The sequence below is a fragment of the Cottoperca gobio genome, chromosome 16 (assembly GCF_900634415.1).
Source record: "Cottoperca gobio chromosome 16, fCotGob3.1, whole genome shotgun sequence".
NCBI classification, from domain to species: Eukaryota; Metazoa; Chordata; class Actinopteri; order Perciformes; family Bovichtidae; genus Cottoperca; species Cottoperca gobio.
This window is the reverse complement of record NC_041370.1, coordinates 8,447,640-8,470,142: the sequence shown is the minus strand read 5'-3', so window position 1 is coordinate 8,470,142 and position 22,503 is coordinate 8,447,640. Positions and strand designations below refer to the sequence as shown.

General features: G+C 41.1%; 1 protein-coding gene across 2 annotated transcripts; it reads right to left on the bottom strand.

Moving 5' to 3' along the window:
- Window positions 1-40: 40 nt before the first annotated feature.
- Window positions 41-21,259, bottom strand: glcci1b (glucocorticoid induced 1b). Of its 2 annotated transcripts, none has more exons than XM_029450874.1 (9): window positions 21,100-21,259; window positions 20,566-20,942; window positions 15,104-15,252; window positions 8,817-8,906; window positions 6,339-6,464; window positions 5,342-5,479; window positions 3,739-3,928; window positions 2,624-2,744; window positions 41-2,365 (listed from the first exon to the last, which is right to left on the bottom strand). In XM_029450874.1, the coding sequence occupies exons 2-9, from the start codon at window positions 20,876-20,878 to the stop codon at window positions 2,026-2,028; spliced, it is 1,467 nt and encodes a 488-aa protein (XP_029306734.1). In that variant the 5' UTR covers window positions 20,879-20,942; window positions 21,100-21,259; the 3' UTR covers window positions 41-2,025. The 2 variants fall into 2 exon arrangements, with proteins under 2 accessions (XP_029306734.1, XP_029306735.1); XM_029450875.1 differs by having other exon boundaries at window positions 6,339-6,461.
- Between the last annotated feature and the right edge of the window lie 1,244 nt (window positions 21,260-22,503).

Here is a 22,503-nt window from a genome sequence, read left to right as displayed (position 1 = left end):
TGTTATGGCCTTTGAAAAGATTACATACCAATCCAAAAAGTACTTTTTTGTTTTCTTTATTGAAAAACACACACACACACACACACGCACGCACGCACGCACGCACACACACGCACACTACATAAAAATGCGTTGTACACAAGAGAACTGAATCATTATTGCCAAACATGGCAACCATTTCTTAACTGCACAATGAGCTTGTGAATAGAATCAGAATTAGTATGATTGAAACTCGTCGAGCTGCAAGCAGAGGAGAACATTGCAACTTAAATTTGTGTGGAATGTGTTGCATATTGTTCATATTTGTGTTTATGTGTGCAAGTGGCTTAATAGACAAAGTTTTGGAATGAAACAGTCACTAGTTTATCTCTCCCATTTAACGACTGAAGCATTGTTTTTTTGTGTTTTTAAGTTTTTTTAAATATGGGCTGGTGATACAACTTGTGCAGGTAACGTTAGGGCACATTTGGTTGGATTTGTATATCGAGTCAAACTGTGTTACACATATTTGTTAGTGTACCTTTACTTCAAACTAAAAATCAATTGCACACTCAAGTTCTGATCGTTTTAAAATAGTGATTATCAATTCACTTCCAAGTAAGTGCTTAGGCTTGTGTTCAACAATCATAGTGTTTGTTTCCAACACTATGAACCAGTGTTTATATGTCGCTAAAATGTGTATAAACAAAACAAAATGCACATAAACATTCCGCTTCTGGCACAAAAATGGTTTCTCTTGCGTCCCAAATACATGACAGGCCTGTCATAGTTTTGCAATTTGCTTTGGTACATATTTAACTAAGGGTAGAATCAGACGACATATCTGTCAACGTCTCAATTCGGGAGGGTGTAGCTTATGTAGCTAGTTCTGCTTACACGAGTACTCACGGTTGACCTATGCAACAGCGATCTCTGGAATGTGTCGTAGCACCTGAAACTCTAACCTGAACAGGTTAACGCAAAAGCCATCCGTTACGAGATGTGACACCAGTCGCTTGATTCAGTTTGTAATAATCTCCCTCTCCAGGGGGAAAAAAAACTAAACATTTCTGCAAAAGACTGGAATGTCTTTCTGTAGATAAAGTCAAACACTGGGGAAAGGCAACATAGTCCAAGCAAGTACATTCCACATGACCCGAGTTATTGTTCTGTAAAGTGTGGGGCAATAAAACAAGGCAATGAGGGAGTTGTGTGCTTCGTGATTGGTTATTTGGTCACTGAAAAACAGCTAATATTTGCATTTTGTGTTAAGCTAATTAATAGTATTCAGACTAGAAAAGCAGATGTAGGTCTTTGCTTGTAAGCCTGTTGGGTGGAACACTCAAGCAACTGCTGGTTTCATAAAGACATTGTGCTACAAATACTTAAAAATAAACAAATAGACCACGGCCTGTATCATTCTGAGCCATGTCTTAACAAGTGCAAACATTGTGGTTAACGTGGGGCAATGTGTTGACTGTAAAACACCCCGATATGCTAAATACATGAATCGAGCATTTCCCATCCTGTCAAAAAGCTTACGTATATGCACTTTAGATGTTAGCTCGCAGGACACCGAACAGCTAGTAAGCTGGTTAGATAACATGAGTAGAATGTGTTTCTATGATACTTCATAGTTGTCTCTTGTGAAACTTGAGTTTTCATCTCCAGAAAAACCTCCACATAACACAATCATTTTAGCAGTCATTTATTTTTTTTGTGCGAAGGAAGGCGTAGCTATTTTTGCTATGGGTGTTGTTACGGTATAGAGGAGAAGGCTAGGTTAGTGATGGGTGAAGGGATGAGGTGCCCAAGGTCAGCACACTCTTAACAACGACCAAACCATCGAGCTTGTGCGGCAGGATGTCGGTATCGTTATCCTACTTTGTGTTTGTCATTTCTTGACCTTGGACACTCCCTGCTGGCTAACGTTAGGATTAACGGAGTGCAAGGATATTTTTTTGTTTTTGTTTTGTTTTAAAGCCATACCACCCGAGTAGCTGTAATGTTTCAGCTGCAGGTGGTTTGGTTATGAATACCTGAGGACTAGCTGGTGAGGAGAACTTGTGCCGAGCCATCTTTCCCTACATCTGTGTCGGGGCTCTGGCGCTCTGTGTTTATGCCTGTGCTTGTGTCGGTGCTCCAGTCAGCGGAGGCCGGAAAGGTAGCTAGTGGTGCGGTGGGCAGAGTTGGGGTCACCTGAGGCCCTGGGCTGTCATTGCCATGGAGACCGGGGTTGGCGGAGGAGCAGGATGAGGGAGAGACGGGGGAGAAGAGGGAGGAGCAGAGGAGTTTGACAGGGCAGAATGCAGACCCCCTGGGAATGAAGTTCACCTTGTTTTTGTCAGGGCACGAGAAGAGAGGGAAGCCTTTTGATTTGTCAGACCTGAAGGAAAAAAAGAAAGAAGGTTGAGCCTAGTACTATTCACTATTTTGAATTATGAATGATTTGATTAAATGCAAGTGCACGGCCATCTTGACCTCATCCCTGCCACGCACAATTGCAAGTAAGCTCGTTAAATTTGTTGTACCATCTACTAACATGATCTCAGAGTCCATGAAGTAGTACAGTAAACTGTGTTTATCATTCGTCTTCTACACAGGGTGCATTTAAAAAAGGATAAACAAGAAAAAAAATACTTACACCAGCTCCTCAAACACTTTGACCCGCTCACAGCCCTCTGGAGGTTCGCGTTTGAACATGTAGCTGTTGTTAGGTTTGGGTGAGGTGGCAAACTTGGGGAGAGGAGAACTGCACACGCCGTCTGGAAATACAGTAGAAATAATATAACATAGGAAAAGGAAAATAAACTTTGGTTATTGATTCTTAGGAGCTTTATGGAATATAAACATCCTTTTCAACAAAAAACCTTTTTCAAGACACAATGAGTAGGATCTGTCGGTTGCAGATGGTAAACACAACACAGTTGGCCCCTCCTCCTCGGCTCAACAAGGGTTACGGTGCTCGCCAGTGGGGGAAAGTCAACCCCAGATTCATTAGAATTTTGTAACTACCCTTTTTCCGCTCAACGTTTCACGTCGATATATTTGCGGTTTATTTGGCGCAGTTTCAGCCATTTCTGTAGCTTCCTCTTGGATGCACGTTTATAATCTGGCACCTGGTCGGTACTTTTTTTTAGAGGTTGTTGCCGAATAAACACAGCAAAAGAAAAAAGAAAAAGAAAAAGGCAGAAGCCACACACTTCTAGTGGGTCATAAGTGATGTTAGAGAGGGATTGTTTTTTCGTTAAGGTAAATACTACTCAAGGAGCCAAAGGTCTGAAATGTTACAAGCTGCCATTCAAGAACTTTGCCTGGATAAAGCTGTCAAAATATGGTCTGGTTAAAGAATATGATGTCATCTTTCATTACCTGACCGAACAGTATTGAGGTTCAAGCTTTTCGTGTTGTCTATGTCTCCATGTCCACGTTTCTTTATTAATACCAAAGAACAATCTAAGTAACTTAAGTGGTCACCTTGAGATGCATGCAAGTAACAATTAACCAATACAATACTCATAACTAAAATAAATGCAAGTCACAGCTCTGCATAGCAGTAAAATCATTGTTATGTCTTAAAAAGAGTACTCCATCAATTTAGCATTGCAGGCTCAGAACATTGTCAGAGTCATGGTTGACAGTAAAACAACCCAGAGATCAATGCACGCATTCTTTCTTCCACACTCCCCAAAACCTGTAAACAGACTTTGAAGAGTTCCCCTCTAAAGCTACATCTGTCAAACAAAAAAAAAGGCACACCTTTGTCGATTTCCTCTGCAGAGCAGGGACTTCCATCAGGAGAGTGGACGTGGTCAGAGCTGCAGGGGCGGGGCGACGGGCTTGAGTCACCGCTTGAAGGGGCCTGTGTGTCTGTGTCACGTTTGTCCCCACTGCTGCTGTAGTGATGCGGAGGGAAGGGTGCACGGCGGCCATCTACCACATCCATGGCCTGTGAGGTCAGAGTGCGGAGGAGGTGGTGAGAGGTCGTGCGTTAACGTACATTGATCCTCAAATGTCAGAGTGGTGGTGCTGAGCGTTCAATCACCCATAACAGGCAACGCGTCCTTGAAAAACCCAACTGTCGAAGCGTTCCTGTGCAACTCACTGAACAACTACCTGCTCACTCACAGGACCATGTCATTCTGGGTTAAGAGCATCAGCTAAACTGTCTGGGATGACTAGAACTGAAAAGCCTCTGGTGTGTTTGTCTGTCTGTTTAAAAGGGCAATTGGAGAAGCAAACACCACAGATGGTAACAGTTGACAGTAGATGAACAGTGTGATGTGCAGAGTGTTCTGCTTTTGCAAAAATGGATTCAAAATGGGAGAGCAGGAAGGCAATATGGCTTGTTGCACAGCAGGCCGTAAATCTGTGGTGGTGCGTATGTTTAAACTGTGTGTGCGCACGTGTGTCTGTGACTTTCTAAGAGGGGAGTTTTACAGACCTGCCAAGGTTCACTACCCCACTTCAGACAGGATTTACTGATGTCCTCGCCTCCAAGCGGTTTAATTCAGTGTGAGGGAGAATATATGTGTCTTACTGTCAGACAGTATAGTGCACAATGCTGCAAGGGACTTTACAAGACTGCGTTTGCGAGCATGTGATGAATGTTAAGCAGAGCCTTAAAAAGTCATTTTTGACCATAAGCATATTAAAAGTGTATAAAATGCTAAACTTAAATATTTCACAGACTCAGAAAGTATTAATGATTGTTGTCCAATGCAAAGTGCAATACACAACATCTGCCTCATGCAGCATTGCATCAATTGACACCTGCAGGACACTGGACGCACTAAGGCGAGAGGTGAAGGCACAGAAGCCATGTGCAGATTCAGGGAGAACATTTGATGAAAGTGCTGCTTTCCTGGCGAGTGGATGCACATACCCCTTAATTCAAGCTCCTTCCTCACACCAGATAAACAGAAAGAAATCCTAAATTAATCATCTGCTACTGTGTTACATTAAGTTAGCCTGGGAACTTAGTACAGATAAACCGTTATACATGTAGCTCCTTTTTAAATCAGCTACATTGATTGATTAATACACTTTGCAGCCATTGTGCTGCTAATTATGCAGTTCTTTTCACCAACACAGATATTTTAGCGGTCAGAAATTCCTACTCATAATTACAGCTAGGGAGGTGCCGTGAAAAATGTCCCACCACTTGGTTGCTCAGATTTACAGTCTGTACAATGTGCCATTAAACTGAGATTGAACCCAACTGGGACAAAAGTTTGAATAAGTCTGTAAATGGATAAATTAGGTATCGTCAGGTGAGGAGAGTTCATTAGATAAAAGTACAAACTAATCTCACACATTTGCAGCTCAACAAGCACAGGTTGGTGTGTGTACACATCCCTACCTGTATCCCCTGCTCCCAGTCCTCTCTGATAAACACATTTTCTAGCTCGTGGCTGATGCCCTCCACACTGCTCGGCACCCTGCATATGAGGGATTTTGGCACAGGAATTGTTGACAGGGCTGATGAAGTTCCTTTGTACTGGAAAGAGAGAGAAAGATAAAAAAAAAAAATAAGAATAATGAAGAATAAACTTTATTATCCAGCTGAGGCAGGAAAAATTATCTTTGGCCTGAAGAATTAAGTGCACATCAAAATAATCCTCTCACAATTCAGATCAAGTGTGCAATTAAAACTATAATACTTCATGCGTGTTCGAATCTGTGACACTGAAATCTGCTTGCGGTATTGAATTGTGGCGGATCAAATTTCATGATATATTTATTGGGTGGAAGTGTTCAGTTTAAATACATGTTACTGAAGTGGGATTAATATCATAAGGACCAAAAACATAGCCATGATTGTGATCTACCACATGTGGGTGCGGGGCATAGCAGATCACTGTTTATGTTCATTTTCCCACAGTGGTGGATGTGTACTGTTGCTGGGCATCTGTTAATGAATAATGTGCAAACAAGGAGAGGACAGGACATGCCCAGACACATTCCCTCTCATTAACTAGACCTCCTCAGTCAAATGCAGAGCAAAATACAACATCATACACTTGGATGATACAATATGGACTATATACACACACACAAGCCTAAAAAAGGCACATACAAAACGTGCTATAAAAATAAACAGGGCACTTTTACGCTACACCTATTCCTCAAATGGTGACTACCTAATTATCGCATGTGGATCACTAAGAGTTGTATATGTATAACTACCAAACTTAAACTAATGTAGCCAATGAAAGAGTTGAATTTATAATTAACCAAGTAACACAAAAAACCCACCATGCTTAACCCTGGTACATCCATATTGAATCCTCTTATCTTCAAAAACCTTGCCGGTGACTCAGTTTAGCATGGCATGAATATGGACATGAGTAACTCACCTGTGTTTGGCATGCAGTGCCATGCTGCGCCTGGTGCTGCAGCTGCAGTGAGCTCTGCTCCCTGTCTTTACTCTGACGGCTGACCTGCTTGCTGCGCTGCAGCTGCAGTCTCAGTTTAGCAATCTGCTGGAAGAAAAGTAGCATCACTTCAGCAAATGACAGATCACAACCGAGTCACGAAGGCAACATTTCTGTCAACATGGTCATTTTAGTTTTCATAAAATCGATTAACCTAGCTTATATTTTCTTGATTAATCTTTTGGTATATAAAACATAACATATTAAAACTGTGAAAAATGCCCTGTCACAATTTCCTTAAGTCCAAGGAGAAGTCTTCAAATATCTTGTTTTGTCCGATCAATAATCCAAAACCTAAAAATATTAAATTTACAATAATGGCAAAACATGAAAAAGCTGCAAATTCTCACAATTAAGAAGCTTTCACTTTTCTTTTTTTTAAGAAGTGTATAAGATTAACCAATGATTAATTTTCTATCAATTAAACTTAACAGCTAATCAGTTAATCAACTTATTATTGCAGCTCTACTCTCATGTGTTGGCCTAGAAATAAACTAAAAAATTATTTAACAGATCCGACGCATTTAGTGTTTGGTTGAATATTTATTTTTTATGTTCCTCCTTTCTGCTGGGAGAACAATGTCAACCTACACTAAAGAGAATATTTGCCCAATTAGTATTTCTTATCATTTTAAGGATGTCTGGGAGGCCGTGTTCTCTTATGTTTCTTACAACATTAATATGGCACTATTGGGCTTTTCACAAAGATATGCGCTACTGTGTCCACCCATAACGATAGACTACACTTGAATATTGTTGCAGGCTACTACAGTGCATATAATCAGGTCACGCATGTCTGATGATGAAACAAGTTAGGCCAATGGGTGTTTCAGCATCTGGCCCAGTATCAGCCTAAAAACAGGATACCCTTTGTGAGCCTAACAGACAGTTGTACTATGCAGACAAAGGTGTGGTCTTCAATGCTGATCTTGTAATCCTGGCAACACAGTCAACAAGACTTGTTCTTTTCACAGACGTCTTCCCACACATGTGATCGCAGACGTTAGGGAGCTAGAATACAGTTCACTACATTCATTGAGTGACCGCAGTAGTCGATAATGACTAGTCCAGGCAATCCCGATGTAATCTCAGAGGATGAGGAAGAGATGTTTTCCTGGTGTGCTATGCTATTGATTGTACAGGCCAAGGCCATGGAATTGTCTGTAGACACTTGAGCACTACATTTTTCTAGCTGGCCTAGTTTTAGCGTATGACTACATTTATACTTGAACAGCTGCGAGTATATACCCAGGAAAAACTGTTTTGTGCTTTTCTCGTGGCCGTATCTATTAAAATGTCTCTCTTCCCGTCTTCCCTTTACAACTGGTGGCATTGCTGAAGTGCAATGTGACTAACTGTAGTTTGCATCCAAACTATTTCAAGTTGCACAATTTGTTGTCCATTTGCTGCCTTAATTAGATTTTTTGATCCAAGGCCTTTCAAAGTTTTTTTGGATGTGAAACCCGTTTCATCATCATGATGCCCCGACAAGTTTAACTGTAGCCTGGCCAGGTGACAAACAAAGTTAAGGGAGAGCCAGTCCACATTCCAGTACTAACCTACCTATCTGCGTTTTAAGAAGTTGAAGTTATTAAGAAGTGGAAAAACACCATCTTGGGCATCTGGGTCATAAAATTAAGTTGTTTATGGAATGTAGTTCTGTGTGTTGAATTTTATGTTTGGTTGAAGTAGATTGTTGAAAGTGTAATTGTAAGTTTGTATAAAAACGCTGACTGGTTTTCTGTTCTGGCTAATACAAAATAAAACCCAAGACATCTGAGCACCATTACTATTTTGGAACTAAACATTGATTACACATAGATGTCAGAAAACAGTAAAATAGGATTGTCAATTGTGTTGCAGGGCGATCTGTAAGGCTGTTAAGTAGCATGAGTTACCCTAGATAACTACACTCAGTGCAAGATAAAGAAGGAACAATACGGCTAGATTACCCTTGAGAGGAGCTCCTGCCTAGTCTCTCAAAAACAACAAGCCATAATGAGATGCAAGGGTGCAGTTGAATGGGAAACAGAGGGGAGAAGGAGGTTAAATTTAGACTGTGGTGTGGAGAGTTGGAGAACTAATAGCTCCATGTGGTCGGCTGGTTGGCCACCAAGCCCAGCAGATAGACAGGAGTGGAAACCAACCTTAAGAAGCATAATATTTAGGTTGACCTCAGACCCAGACAAATGAAAAACACATTTTAAATAAATGGAATCAATCTTAAAAATGACAAAAACATGCTCTTTAAACTGAATGAGTGTTTTATGCCAGTCTGGTGTAGCTTAGTGTCAGACAGATTGCTGACACTACTCCACTGAGTTAATCCACCGTCTGTGGGGTTTGTTGTCAGAAGCAGCTGTGACTTGGGAGAAGCACAGTTAAGGCAGGTGAATCTACCTCTTTGAGGTGGTCTGCGCTGCCCCAGGAGGCTGACCGCTGGTGAAGACTTCCCAGTTCTGCTCCCTCATCAATCCAGAGACCTGGAGTCTGAAACACATAAAACACACGCAGACACCAAACCACATGTTACGCAACTCAATATCATTTACTCCAACACAGACACAACTCATTCTACTGATAGATGCTCCAAATGTACTGTACGACACTGTAGACACCAAATAGCATATCTCATGTTGCACAGGCACATAAAAGATAAGTGTGATGTACTCCTTCACACTAGCATAAACACAAGTCTCCATTGTGTGCAGATGCAAAGATATATAAATAGAATACATTACATGTCCCTGAAAGCCTAGGATTAAACTAACCTGCAGTTTCTAAGATGTGTTTACGTGGCAGGGCGGCCTAATGTTTACAGAGATCAGATAACTGAAAGGTCACAATGTAGTCTTTGTTGAATATGTGTCCATCAAAAGTCATAGGTTTTATGAAATGTCCTCATTTATTGTATTCATGCATTTGTTTGCAGAATAAAAATACTGTTTTTATAAATGATATATGTACACACCTACTCTAATATACATGATTTTAAAATAAACATAATTTTACAGGAGAAGTAGGAAACTAAAGGTTATAAAAAAGATCTCTTAAAAAACAGAAATGTCGGCGACATCCCTCAGCATGTGATCAACAACTAAATACTTGTAAAGGTTTCGATAAACTCTGTGCTCAAAAGTAAAGCTGAAAATCTGGATTCAATGAAAATGAGGAAAACAGTCATGAGATGCCATCCCTGGGGAAAAAACTACTTTCAACAGGAAAAACTAAAAGTCATCGCACGTTTGATTGCTTCCATTAGTAAGCCAGTTTAAGATAAATACATCCAAGGCAGGGAATAAAACTATTTCTTGGTGAAAGGACTAAACCGACCAGTATATTCCTAAATCCACCAGCCATTTAATAAGCCAAATCTAGTTCAGGAAAATACTTGGTGCTACCAAACTACTTATGGTTACCTGCCTTGTCAGCCACAGGTGACATTCACAACGACTTTATTAGCAGCTATTGCTGGTACCCCACCTTATTTTGCATTTGTAGTCAGTCTACAAATAAGTAAACTATTTACACCATTTGGATTTGTCAGAATATGTACAGCACAGTTCTAGGCTTGACCCCATTTCATTGAGTCTACAGAGATATTGTGTCATTAGTACACCAATAAGAAAACATCTGATATACAAAACATTCCCTACCAGAGACCATACAGGCAGTTCTGTCTCACTGAACATGTCTTTTAGACCTCTTCTGCATAAACAAGGAAACGGTTAAGTTATGCAAATATATGCAAAAACAGAAACAGACTGAGGATGTTTCATAGTCTGAAACCACATACTTCCCCCTGATTATGCATATCAACAGTGCCTCTGGTCCTCAAACAGATCGTCAAACATCTGACGTTTTATGGTCAGCACAGCAGTACCAAACATCTTAAATGTCAGCGTCTTCACACTGCCTTATGTCTGACCCCACACAAACAGAAAAACCTCTATGGCTCTCCAACGCACAAGCCTTGCCCTATGATATGGAATATCACACTGTGAATAATGAGGAACACCCGTGAAGCCGTTTGCGCTGGATTTCTGGCGCTGGTCTCCCCAGAAAAGGACAGCGAATTAAATGGTTGCTTGTGCTCTCATAAAAGGGACTACTGTGCTTGGCCACACTGGATGGCAGATGTGTAGCTAGCCTTTAGCATTAACATTTTGTGCATGGCCTACGCAATGGCTTGTGCCGTTTGATGCCTCTGCCAGGCATTGAGGGACTCGATGCTGCAGCTTAATCTGTTCATACAGAATGCAGATTGCTTTAAAAGGGCAGACGGGCTATGTGGAGTTGAAGACTTAACTGTTGAGGAAAAACTAAGTTCTCACAGATGTTCTATGACGTCAAATAGGGAATGCTACTTGCTAAGTAAAACTCAATGAAATGTGAAACGCTTTCAATATGGCAGTGAGTGATGTGTGTAGGTTTCCATAAGGCTGCACAATGCTGGCTAAAATGAAAAGCAAAATCAATCATTTTGAGAATCAGAAGAAAAATTCAGTTGTAGTATTTTTCTTCATCTCCAAGTGTCCAAGATGTATGGCAATGAATGTGAACTTAATGTTAACAGTTATGACAGCAGCTTTCAGTACAAAAAATTGCTTGTATCCATTACCCAAGTAAGCTAATAACTCTAGAGATGGCCACAGGTGTCAAGGCAGGATATACTAGATATACATAGTAAGACAAGACGATTAACCATAATGCAGGTTTCTTGATTGACACTGTTCACCCCCCACACAAATGATCTATTAACAAGAACACCCACCTTTATTTACCTCAGAGGCCTTTTTATTATGCTAGCTCTTGAACTTCCGGCCGGAGTTGTGTGCTTTGTAGACTTGTGTATCTGCAGATAAAACTCTGTTATCGTAGCCTGCAGCTTGCTTCCCATTATGACTCCCTCCCAAAGGTTTACATGCAGGCAACATCCTCAAGAATCCAGCTCTCTTCCAAAGCAGGAAGTAATGACTGGGCTTCAATAGAATTACAGTGGAATTTGTTTCGATTGCATGCCGAGACATGCGAGCTGAGTGTCACTGTTATCATTTGATGGGGTTTAGAGATGAGGAGAACATGCATTCTGATTTGATGAGTTGGCTTTGTGTATCGGTTACCTTGTGCAAGTTTGAAACTTTCTGAGCATTATAGAAAATAAATGTCTCCAAGACGACATTTCTGTTTGTTCTTGCTTCATTTCAACTATATTCACATAAACAGCAACATACACATCAGTTTACTAGAGGTGTTCATGGGTCCATCCAAACCCTAGGATTCGAGACCCGGCCCGGTACCTGTATGGTTTCGGATCCTGTTAACACTATGTGTAATACATGAGTAGATCAGAGAAGACCCCTGGCCGTGTTCAGACAGCGCTGATCATGATGGAAGTTCTGTATGTGCGTGAAGAGCACAGATGATCGCAAATTAGCAACGCTAACATCAGCAGTCGTAGCAACTATTTGTATAGTTTAAAAAAGGGCAAACAGTCAAAGTTATCTTTATTAAGATGGCTGCAACAAAACCGTAAAGCCGATTCTGAACGAGTCAAATTGACTTTTAAACTGAAATAACGAGTGGATTAGCTGTGCCACTTCAATTAGCAAGAGAGGAAGGACAGAAAACCCGGATATATTTGACCAACTTTGACCAACAATCAAGGTCGATAGATTACATGAGACATGGCATATAAGAGACAACGTTATTTTTTCATGACTTTTAAATTAACGTACTTAGCAATCAGCTTTGAAATGGGTGCCAATTGGGTCAGTACTTTCGGGTCCGACATTTCTCAGTTCTGCACCGTTCCGAGTCCCAGCTTTCAAATAAAAGACGGGTCCAGTTTGAATCCGGGAAGTACATTTCCGGGTCTTTTTGTGTTTCGCCATTGATTTTTGGAATGGTGAAGACTTCTACAGTTTACAATACTCTCATAAAGAAGCAACAAAGGGAGCAGAGTGATAGCAGATACCATGTAATACAGCACTAAATTAAGATTGTTTGTGTGCATTCATTTTAAGACCCTGACACACCAAACTAAAAGATTAATATCTGGCAATGGCAGGCCTTTGCTAAGCCTTTGTGGGCAACTTGTGTTTGGCACCATTGTTTTTAAATTAGCAGCTAACGGCAAAGTTTATAGCGTCAGTTTCAAATGTTTGACATATTCTCATTTTATATTCCAGTCCTATAATGAGACAGTTTAAGCAGATCCACGTTAGTATGAAAAATAGCAGGCTAGTTTGTTTGTCTTACGGTTATGTTTTTCAGATTACAAATACAGGCTGCTGATTACTTATTTCCTCTCACGTAGAATGCAAAATACATGTCAGTGGTCAGCTGGCCATTGGCTGTAGTCTTTGTGTTGTGTTCCAAGTGCAATTTTTAAATAAAGACGCGAGGCGACGCAAACTATTTGATCAGTCTGCCTTTGTCGGTTCTAGTTCTTTGAGGTCGGCTTGGTTTGTCAGGGCCCTAATCTTCATACAGACATTCTCTGTGTTCTGTAACCACAGGGCCTAGGGCACACAGACCTATCCCGGAACAGTGATTAGCATATGTATGGGCCCTCTGCTCCTCAACTCCCACACAAAAGGCAGGCGGGCCGTACAGCCACGAGGGCCAGGTGGTAAGCAGTGGGATTTCTCCTCGACTCAGCTAAAGCCTGGGGGACAGGTGCAAACAACTTCACCTCCATGCAAGGCTACATAACAGCTCAAAAGAAGAGGCTGTCTTGAACTTGAGCAATGCACAACAAAAGAGGCCAGGGACCTTTTGTCTGCTGCTCTCTGCCGTTGTTGTCTTATAGAAAGAGCTGGGCCCAGGCATAGCTTTTTAACAGGAAGTGGTCTCTCGCTATCCCTGGGGGAGTTTGTGCATCTAATCACTCAAGGGATTGTCAAGTGTGTCAAACTCCCCCACATCATTACAAAATAGCCAAATGTTTTCCCATCTCAAATTTCCACAGCTTTGACAGACATAAATCTCCTAAACTGGATTTTTGTTTTGGTCAGCCTTCAATCACATCTTTGCTGATAACGGCTGGGAAATATGGTTGATGCAAATATCACAATGTGTCAAAAAACAGTAGGTTTAAAAGATCACCGAGTATACGTGCGCAGACGTTTTTTCGGCAATAACATTTTTCAAGACCTGATAATTACGAAATAGATTTTCCATACTTGTCCATTCTTTCCAGTGTTGCACAGGAACCCTGTAATAAGAGGTATTTACTCTGCATACAGCCACTTCAAGAGATCTTGTAGGCACTCTCGCCACTTCCTCATCCTACACACAAAGAAATGCGAGGCAAATGAGGGGTTAAAGGGATGAAACCCATGTAAATTAGGCTCGGCGGTCTTCATTCATACACATGAAAGGCTTCTGTTAGCAAAGAAGTAGCAGCCCTCGTCATGATCATGCATAGTCAATATTCTTTCATAACACAAACCCACCACAAACCAACACCCCCCAAAAATTAAGCTTAGAGAAAAAGTACATCTAGCCAGTCCACATGGCTACATTAGTGGGTGATCATGTGTGGGCTGCTTTCCAGGAAAACTGTGGTAAGGCTCAATGTGAAATCCATACCTCGGTCTTATTAAGTCTTATAATGTAGTGCTTATAATGTAGGATATTTCAGAATATTTACAGCAAAGTCTATTAGGTCTGTATTCACAGCAGACTCTACCACCAGCCACCAGAATACCATAACAAAGTATTTGGCCATGGCTTGTAAATATGTAGGTCTCCAGAAAAAAGTCCTAACTGCCATAATTTGTTGTGAGAAATGAAAAGAGTTTGGAATTTGGGGATTTACCAGACACTCTATGGCCATAGTCCGATGTACATCTTTTTTTTTTTCTATAGTATTTTTGCCATGTCAAAATTTTAAATAACAAAATGCTAACCATATTGGGTAAAACTCTTCCAGCTCATGATTATTAAACAAACTTCAGCCTAGTGTTTCTCGTGCAGTGAGCTTTTTCCCCTCACACATCCCCTCCTCAATATTAAACCACCTCTACTTTTCCAAACTTGATTTTCTTAAATTCCCCCCGACGGTGCAACGTGCTTCACCTCAAACTGAATGTACAATGCAATGATCAATCACTGTCACCTGCTGAGCTAGATCAGAAGGATCATGCACCACGTCACCAGATCAATTTGCTTACAAGAGGACGACATATGTGGCCTTTGTAGTTTGATGTAGCGTTCTGGAACCATGAATGCTGTGGCCGATTTGGTAAGCACCTTAACATTTTGAATTTGCTACCACTCTGAGTTGCACCTCTGACTGGCTTCTTCTCCAAGGCAGCAGCAGCCGAGGATCATGTCCACCATGCCAAAATTACATGATTTTTCTGAAACTAAGTTGAAATAATAACAAGTGGAGGTTATGACATAAACAAACAGGATCACTGCATTATCTCTGGGAGTCCCATATTTCTGTTTAGTACACTTCTGTTAGCAAACAGGGAGCAGCCCTTGTCATGATCATGCTTAGTCAGTATTCTTTCATAACAAAACTCAACAGCTTCCAAAAATGATATACATTTTTGGAATGACAATGGAGGCTCCCTCCTACTTTGCCTCTCTATTATCATGAATAATACAATATGGCAGACCCCTATTCAGGTCTAATAGCAAAGATAGTGTTTGTTTTTCTGAATGGCATGTACCTGTGTGGCTTTGTCTTTCATACAGGAAGGGTATGGTCCATGGGAGTCCCGAGGCCACTGGCCAGTGAGGTATGGCCCTGTAATGGCGTCCAGGGAAGATGCGCGCCGGATGGCACTGGAACTCCGAACCTGTAACTTGGACCTTTCTGCTGTAAATTGGGAAAGAATAAAGTGATAGGATGAGACACACACACTCATACACACAAACACGCATTCAGGCGTCAGCACCAAGTGAGCAATATTCCCTGAGGCATCAACATACAGTACTTAAGTGTCATTGTGTAATAAATCTCTGTGTGCAAATGAGTAGCCAAGGCCCTGGGGGCCATACAATAATAATAATAATAATAATAATAATAATAATAATAATGGTTTACATTTTTGGCAAGTAATCATGTAAAACAACCTGAAACGCAATTGCATAATCAATGTCTTACTGTCAAAATAAGTAACTTTTTACTTGGCCTAGTTTCTTTAACTGTGTTGTAGTGGGAACACAAAAGGGATTGTGGGTAGATGTTCGTATTACAAGAATAGAAATTATATATTTCAGTCAATCACAGCATGATCTGTTCGACAGTTAGAGAATATCTCTGAAAACAATACATTATAATCAACACTTCACCTTGACCTGTTAACTACTGTAATTAACAATGTTTTATAGAGAAGAGACCTTGCCGTGCAATCTCTTCTTGTTCTCAAAGAGTGGACAATTTTTCTAATCTCATAAGTATCAGTGCAGGGCAAACAGGCTTGAGAGCTGAGGCCTGAAGCAAATGTAAATGGCTGAGCAGGAGTATCTGATGTTATGAGAGCAGTCTGCTGTGAGCCAGAACAGTTAAGCACACACCACCCACATAAGAACTCATAAACAACCACACCACAATGCACATCAATACTGCCTGCATCCACTCAACATTCCTGCAGTGACACGCAGTAAGAAAAAAATAAAATAAAAAAGGAGAAAAACAAAACACGCAAACCCAAAGCTTAAGAATAGCATGATACTGCAGTAAGAGCTGGATTAAAGATATTAGCCTCAATTACACTTGTGTGATTCCTAAAAGCAAATGAAAGCTTCTTCATTTCCGTATGAAAGACACCATGTAATGGCACCATGATGATCAGGACACATTTACTCTATTCCATGTCTGAGTAGGTTTAGGCAGAGGCCTTTCCAACATGAACACACAAACCAACACACACACAGACTAAACTATCTACATGAGGCACCCCTCTCCTACCAGAACTACATAGCCGTTCATTGTTGTTCTTTGTTCATAGAATACACGGGCCTACCCACCCAAAGGTATTGCCTAAGTAAGCTTACTGGGCTACAGTAAAATTCCCTGAAGCATTGTAGACAAAGGAAGCAGGCTAAATTTCCATCAATATTGATACAGACCAAGCCAGTGCTCTCAGAACCAGGATTGTGGTTATTTTCCATAGTCTCCCCACTTGCCAGACTAGAATAATCTCCTGATGAGAAAAATGAAACAGTGTGAAAGATGCCAAGACATCAAAGCAGTCCATCTGCTGATTTCATAGATAAGTGAGAGGTGTTATGAGATATTAGAAGGAATATTTTCAGGTTGAATTTTAATGACAACTTTCCTTCACCGGGCATTGAGCAGGCTGCATTTCCAGGGGATAAATGGTTGGTTTATTAACTGTAGAGCAGAGGCAAATGTGAAAACAAACATGCGGTCCAGATCAGTATACCATAGCAGAATGGTTTCCTGTAGGTTTTCACAAGGCTGCACGACACTGGTTGAAAGGGAAATTCACAACAGTTTAGCTTCATCTTGGGTCAAAGTTGGAACAATATTCCTTTTGATATCTAGCCCCAGAAATGCGCAATTAAAAATGGACCAGTGTTTAGGATTCAGGGGGATGTATTGGCGGAAATGGAATATAATATTCATAACTATGTTTCCTTTTGGTTTCCGAGTCCTTCATATATACATAGGGAGTAGGTTCTCTTCCAAGGAGTGCGCTATGTTGCACCATCATGTTTCCACAGTTTCCTTTAAATTAAAGTTTAATATAATTACTTCCGCCAAGGGAGGTTATGTTTTCAGTTTGGTTTGTTTGTCGGAAAAACTACTGGCCCAATTTTCATGATATTTGGCGGAAGAGTGTAGCATGGGCCAAGTAAACCCATTAAATCTTTGGATCGGATCCGAATCACGGGGCGGATAGACAGATTATTTTTCATTTATGGAAACGGCCTTGGCTGAAGTCTGCGCTCTCCAAGTGCGGTGTGAATGTACGATTATACTGATACTACAGGCATGAATTCTTATTTGCCAAAATTTGGAGTATTATTTGGTATAGTATTCACTGTGTTATATAGTACTCATAAAAGTGATGATTGATTCTGTAAATATTCATGATACTGTGCATGTATGTACTATATCATATAAATAAAAACATTACACATCAACTGAAGTTCATATTTCAGTTTTCTACATGAGTTGCTCGAACTAAAAGTGTGTTCATACAAGCATTCATTAGAGAAGTGACTGCAATATGAATGAAGACAATAATCTTGGCCATGATCTTACAAAGTTATACGTTTCAGCATCTGTCCCTCAGCTGGTCATGAAATGCGTTGTTAGCATTGTCAGCATCAGTCAATTAGTCCAGTGGGTACCTCCCACAACAAGCTAGCTTGCACTAGTTTGAGTGCATCTCAATAGGTGAGGAGGGTATGCCAACAACGGGAACAATTCCCACTTTTAGAACTGAGAGGAACGAGCAAACTTAACATCAAAGTTGAGATTCAACGAGATGCTACACAGTCCGTTATGTGCAAGCCAGGCTGATAAAACTACAGAAAACGCAGCACGGTTCCCCCAGAGTCGAGTGATTTGGACAACAGACTCATTTTCACATTTGGTCCTACTCTGCAGTTTGAATGTGTGACAATGAAGCAGGGCTGTTTCAGCACAGCTGGCACTTTGACAGAGAGCAGGACTGTCATTGTTGGGACAGTGTGGTAGGTGAATGATGTCATGTTGGTGAACCTAAAAGGTCATGATGAGGAAAATAATACTCTTAAGTCTGATCTTCATCATCAGGCTATGACCTGAACTGTTGAGCATCAGTGCAGTCCGTTACCAGTGTAGTAATGTTCCACTGTTACTACTGTAGACAATATTCTGAATTTGATATGCATTATGTAAACGTTTGGATATTCCGAATTAGGCCCAATTCTGAATGTAGTATTATCGATTAAGACATGTGGCATATGCCGATACTATTCTGTTTTTCAGAGTCGGAATATGCTTCTTAAATGGGGTCTTTACCGCAGTTTGCAACACATGGTCTCTTGCATGTTGCGGTCAGCTCTGTGCATCTGATCGCCTGCTGCATTGGTTGTACATGCGTTAGAGTCTGTTCTCGTGCATAGCCGTAAAAAGGAAAGCTTGAGCAACAGTATTGCAAAACTTGCAGAACGGTGACAACAAAAAGGTAGGCCTCCACCACAGGGGCAACATGAATGAAGTTGGAAAAGGAGGGAAATTAAAATTAGTTTAAGGGCGAAGCCGTAGGACGTACTTCATGGGGTGCGTTACATTAATCTAGGTATGCACGGCTGCATGTTTACGGAAATATTAGTTAAATATTCATTTACATTAGCAAAGTCAATATTGTCTTTTTTGAAATATGGGAAAAAAAATGAAATATGGGGGAAAAAAATGAAATATTTTGTGCACGCAAGGTAGTTATTGTCTGGCACTAACACTGATGGTGCTGCACGGCACTTTGGAGTACATTTCCCACCAAATGGCAAGCATTATGTCTGCGAGTGGGTTCAAAGAACTACAATGAATGATAGATTACAAAGTGCAAAACCTCCTGCTTCAGTCGCATGAATCATTTCATGCAACAATGAAAATCGAAAATCATGTTTGCATTTTTTGACTGCTAGTAGCCACCAAACTCACACTGATATGATCATAGTCGCCATCGGAGGCCTCTCATGCGTGTTTGGACTGTGAGGTTACAGCGATGAAGGGGGGTCAAGTCTCCATCATCACCACTAACATGAGACACTGGTCTGGGTTAGAGGTTGTCTCTTTCAGAGGACTGAGGTATGCGTGGCATGCCACTGGGGTGGGAAATTAACACCAACCGCTAGGCAAACACGGGTGAAATATCGTGCCTGGTAAGTCTGCCTACTCAGTTGTTATGGAAGAGACTTCGTTTCCTGCCATGCATGGTACACTGGTCAAGGTTGGAGGTCATCTCATTCAAAGAACTAAAGAATGTGAAGCATGTCACAAACATAAAATTCCACACACACACACAACTCCACAATACCTACCATCCTGCACTGAAACAAGAGGGCTGCCATTTCTGTTAAAAAGGTAAGCGGGAGAAACTATTAAACACAACCAATGAATCATTGATCCAGCTGGTGCACTGTGGTTGCTGTGTGGCGTGTTGCGATATGTGACCTAATCTCATTAAGTTCAGAACACTCTTGTGGTGAGAATAACTGGTGCCTCTCATGGGAACTCATGCAGCGTCAGAAACACCCACTCAGGTTAACAGAACTAGAAGGAGTCTCTTCTTGTCTCCACATACTGGAAAAGCAAGCTGTATTCGGACACTTCTATATCACAATGTGCCTCACCAGAGTGTGTGGTTAGGTGGTTACGTGTGTTTTGTACATAGAACACATGGTTTACGGGTGGAAACCGTATCCCTCTAGCAATAAAAAGCAGTTCTGGCCTACAAAAAGATACTGCTACTAGTCTAGAAAAGCAGCCAGAGTATCGATATTTGGCAGGAAAGGCTGTCACATAAAGGAGATTTACTGAAACACTAGGAAATGCAGATTTAGGGCTGCCTGGACTCTCATGTCCTCCTTCAGTTTGTCTCCATATCACTTCCAAGAAGCAGCTGAGTGTGACATGAAACCACGACATAGCACAGACCTCTGTTATCCATGTGCAAGGCAACAAGGTGAGGCTCAGCATATGTTCTGAATGTGCCATGAGTACTCCATGCTGTATCAATGGAGTGAGGTCAGAAAAGCAACACCCGACTATTCACTCTGCACTATGTCTATTGGGACTGATGTGGCCCCTTTACACAACTGAATACAAGTCTTTCAGCCAATTCTTTCCTCCCCCTCTCTCCTGTCAAAAGTCCATAGGAAATAAGAGAGCCAAAAGTGCACTCTATTCTCTTTATGAGTGCCTAATTGTGTAAGTGGATGATAGGCTAAATAGTTAATGGATCAACGTTCTGCAAATCAAGTGCCAACCTTGCCCAAGACTTACCACCTCAAATATAATTTTTTACCTTCTTTTTTTTGCATAACTAAAGTCATCTTATTTAAAAGTATAACTGTACAAGTATAACAAGTTATCAGTGGGTAAGAGCACGTGGTGACATGGCATTGCTGGCCTATGTAAGGCAAAACAGTTAAAGAAAAGTGATTTTACCTCTGGAAACTGGAGAGTCTGGGGGACAGGAGGAGTCCTTGTTTTCGGGGGACAGTCTTTGCTTAGAATTTGCACTTCCTGAAATGAATGAGGGGCTAGAGGGAGGACTTGAGCCTCGGCTGTTCGTGGTTCCACCGTAGAGAGTCTGACCCCCCCTGGTCGGGCTGCTCGGACCCCCACGCAGGAGCTGGTAGGGCACGGTGGCACGGATGGGGTGCAAACGGCAGCTGCTGTTGTTGTTGAACGAGCCGGGGGAGCCCGCATTGCTGCGTCTCACCCTCGGCTGCTGAAGCGAGTTGCTGGGGGCTGACATCCTCCGAAACTGGATGTAATTTCTATCGCAGTAAGAAAGACGTACTGCAAAAGTTGCTGCTTCTCTAGAAAAGGAGGTTGTGGTGGAGGGGGAACGGTAAGATAAACATTAGCTTGTTAGCAAAAAAAAAAAAAAAAACGTTAGCTTCCTTTTTTTAATTTTTAGTTCAACTCATGCATTCGATGGCACACCAAAACACGCATTACTTGGTGATAACTTACCTGTAAGATACTATCACATGCCGACGAAAGCTTTAACCATTACACAAGTAACTTTAAAAGTTGTTTTTGATACTTCTTCAGACGTTTAATTCGTGTTTACCAGCTCTCGCTCTGTCTTCCCCATCATGTCCACTCACTAAATGACAGTTGTTTCGGCCAGACTACTGGCTGTTGCCTGTGGGCGGGCTACGCTCCAACTTCTGGGTTTCTGATTGGTTATTGGCGTCGTACAGTAATGACGCTGATTGGTGCAAAATTGTCTATGTACTTTCATCCAATCAGGTTAGAAATGTCTTACTAGTGTGTGTAAAGTTTTTTTTGTGAAATAAAGATGTACAAATATTATTTTATTTTCCCTCTACGCCATTGCACTACTGTAATATTAACAATTTACAGAAACCGTCTGACTTGGAAACATTGTATGTTGTTGTATTGTCCTCATATATGAATGTAATTGTTCAAATGCTTTGTTTTTCCATTGAGCACTACTAATGGACTAAAGTGACTCACATTATTATTACTTAATTTATTCAATGTATACACTTACAGTAATAAAAGTACATGTAAAAACTGCACTGTACATTCTTTTTTTCATACCTACCTTTTTTTGCGTATCTTTGTTTAGCCTTGTGGTCCTTATTTGAGCTGTATGTCTGTGTGTATCTTTTTGTACATTTGTTATGGGATCTATATGTATGCTAGAACACACTTGATTGATTGTGGTGAGGTTGTTGATTAACTGCGGTTTTCCAAGGTCAAGAATACATTTCAGTCCCAACTTTTAAGCCAACATGTATGATAAGTAAAATGGAAATTTGACAACCGGCGAACTCCATCTGCTAAGGAAGATTGTGATGTGATGTAAAGCTCAGGGACATCTACTAATGGACCTTGTTGGGAGATTGTTGTGTCAAGGTCAAGAATTAACTTTCAATCTAATAAGGAGATATATTAGATGCCTTGTTCTGAGGTCCAAGATCTGTTGTTTTTTACTGTTGTCCATCCTTCTGCCTGCACTGATGGTCTGGGATTCTGTGGGAGTTCCCATGGGAGAATAATGTGACTCAATGCTTTCAAGCAAAGATAAAGAATGCACATGATCGAAAACCCACGCCATCTGTGTCTATGAAACATGATAATGTAAAAATAAACCATGTAAAACTTATGGAAAACACCCCATTCAGCAGCGCTCCAATTTGTCAGTCAGAATTTATTTAAAAGGCCAACACAAGAAACACTGAAAGGGGTGAAATTCCAGCAACCCTGTTTTTCGGGACGCTACACGGCTCGCCAATTTGTCAGCTCCACTCGAAAATAGTTTACAAAAGGGCATGCATGCTTATAAAACCTCCCACACCGGGAAGAGATCCTGGTGAAAGCGGCATACAGTAGCTCCTGTGCACC

Excerpts from the sequence above, each read along its gene's own strand:
- glcci1b (XM_029450874.1), bottom strand. The coding sequence starts at position 20,878 with ATGTCAGCCCCCAGCAACTCGCTTCAGCAGCCGAGGGTGAGACGCAGC. Across the intron at positions 15,253-20,565 it reads AGACTCTCCAGTTTCCAGAG|CAGAAAGGTCCAAGTTACAG; the intron begins GTAAAATCACTT and ends CCCAATTTACAG. Across the intron at positions 5,480-6,338 it reads GCACTGCATGCCAAACACAG|TACAAAGGAACTTCATCAGC; the intron begins GTGAGTTACTCA and ends CTCTCTTTCCAG.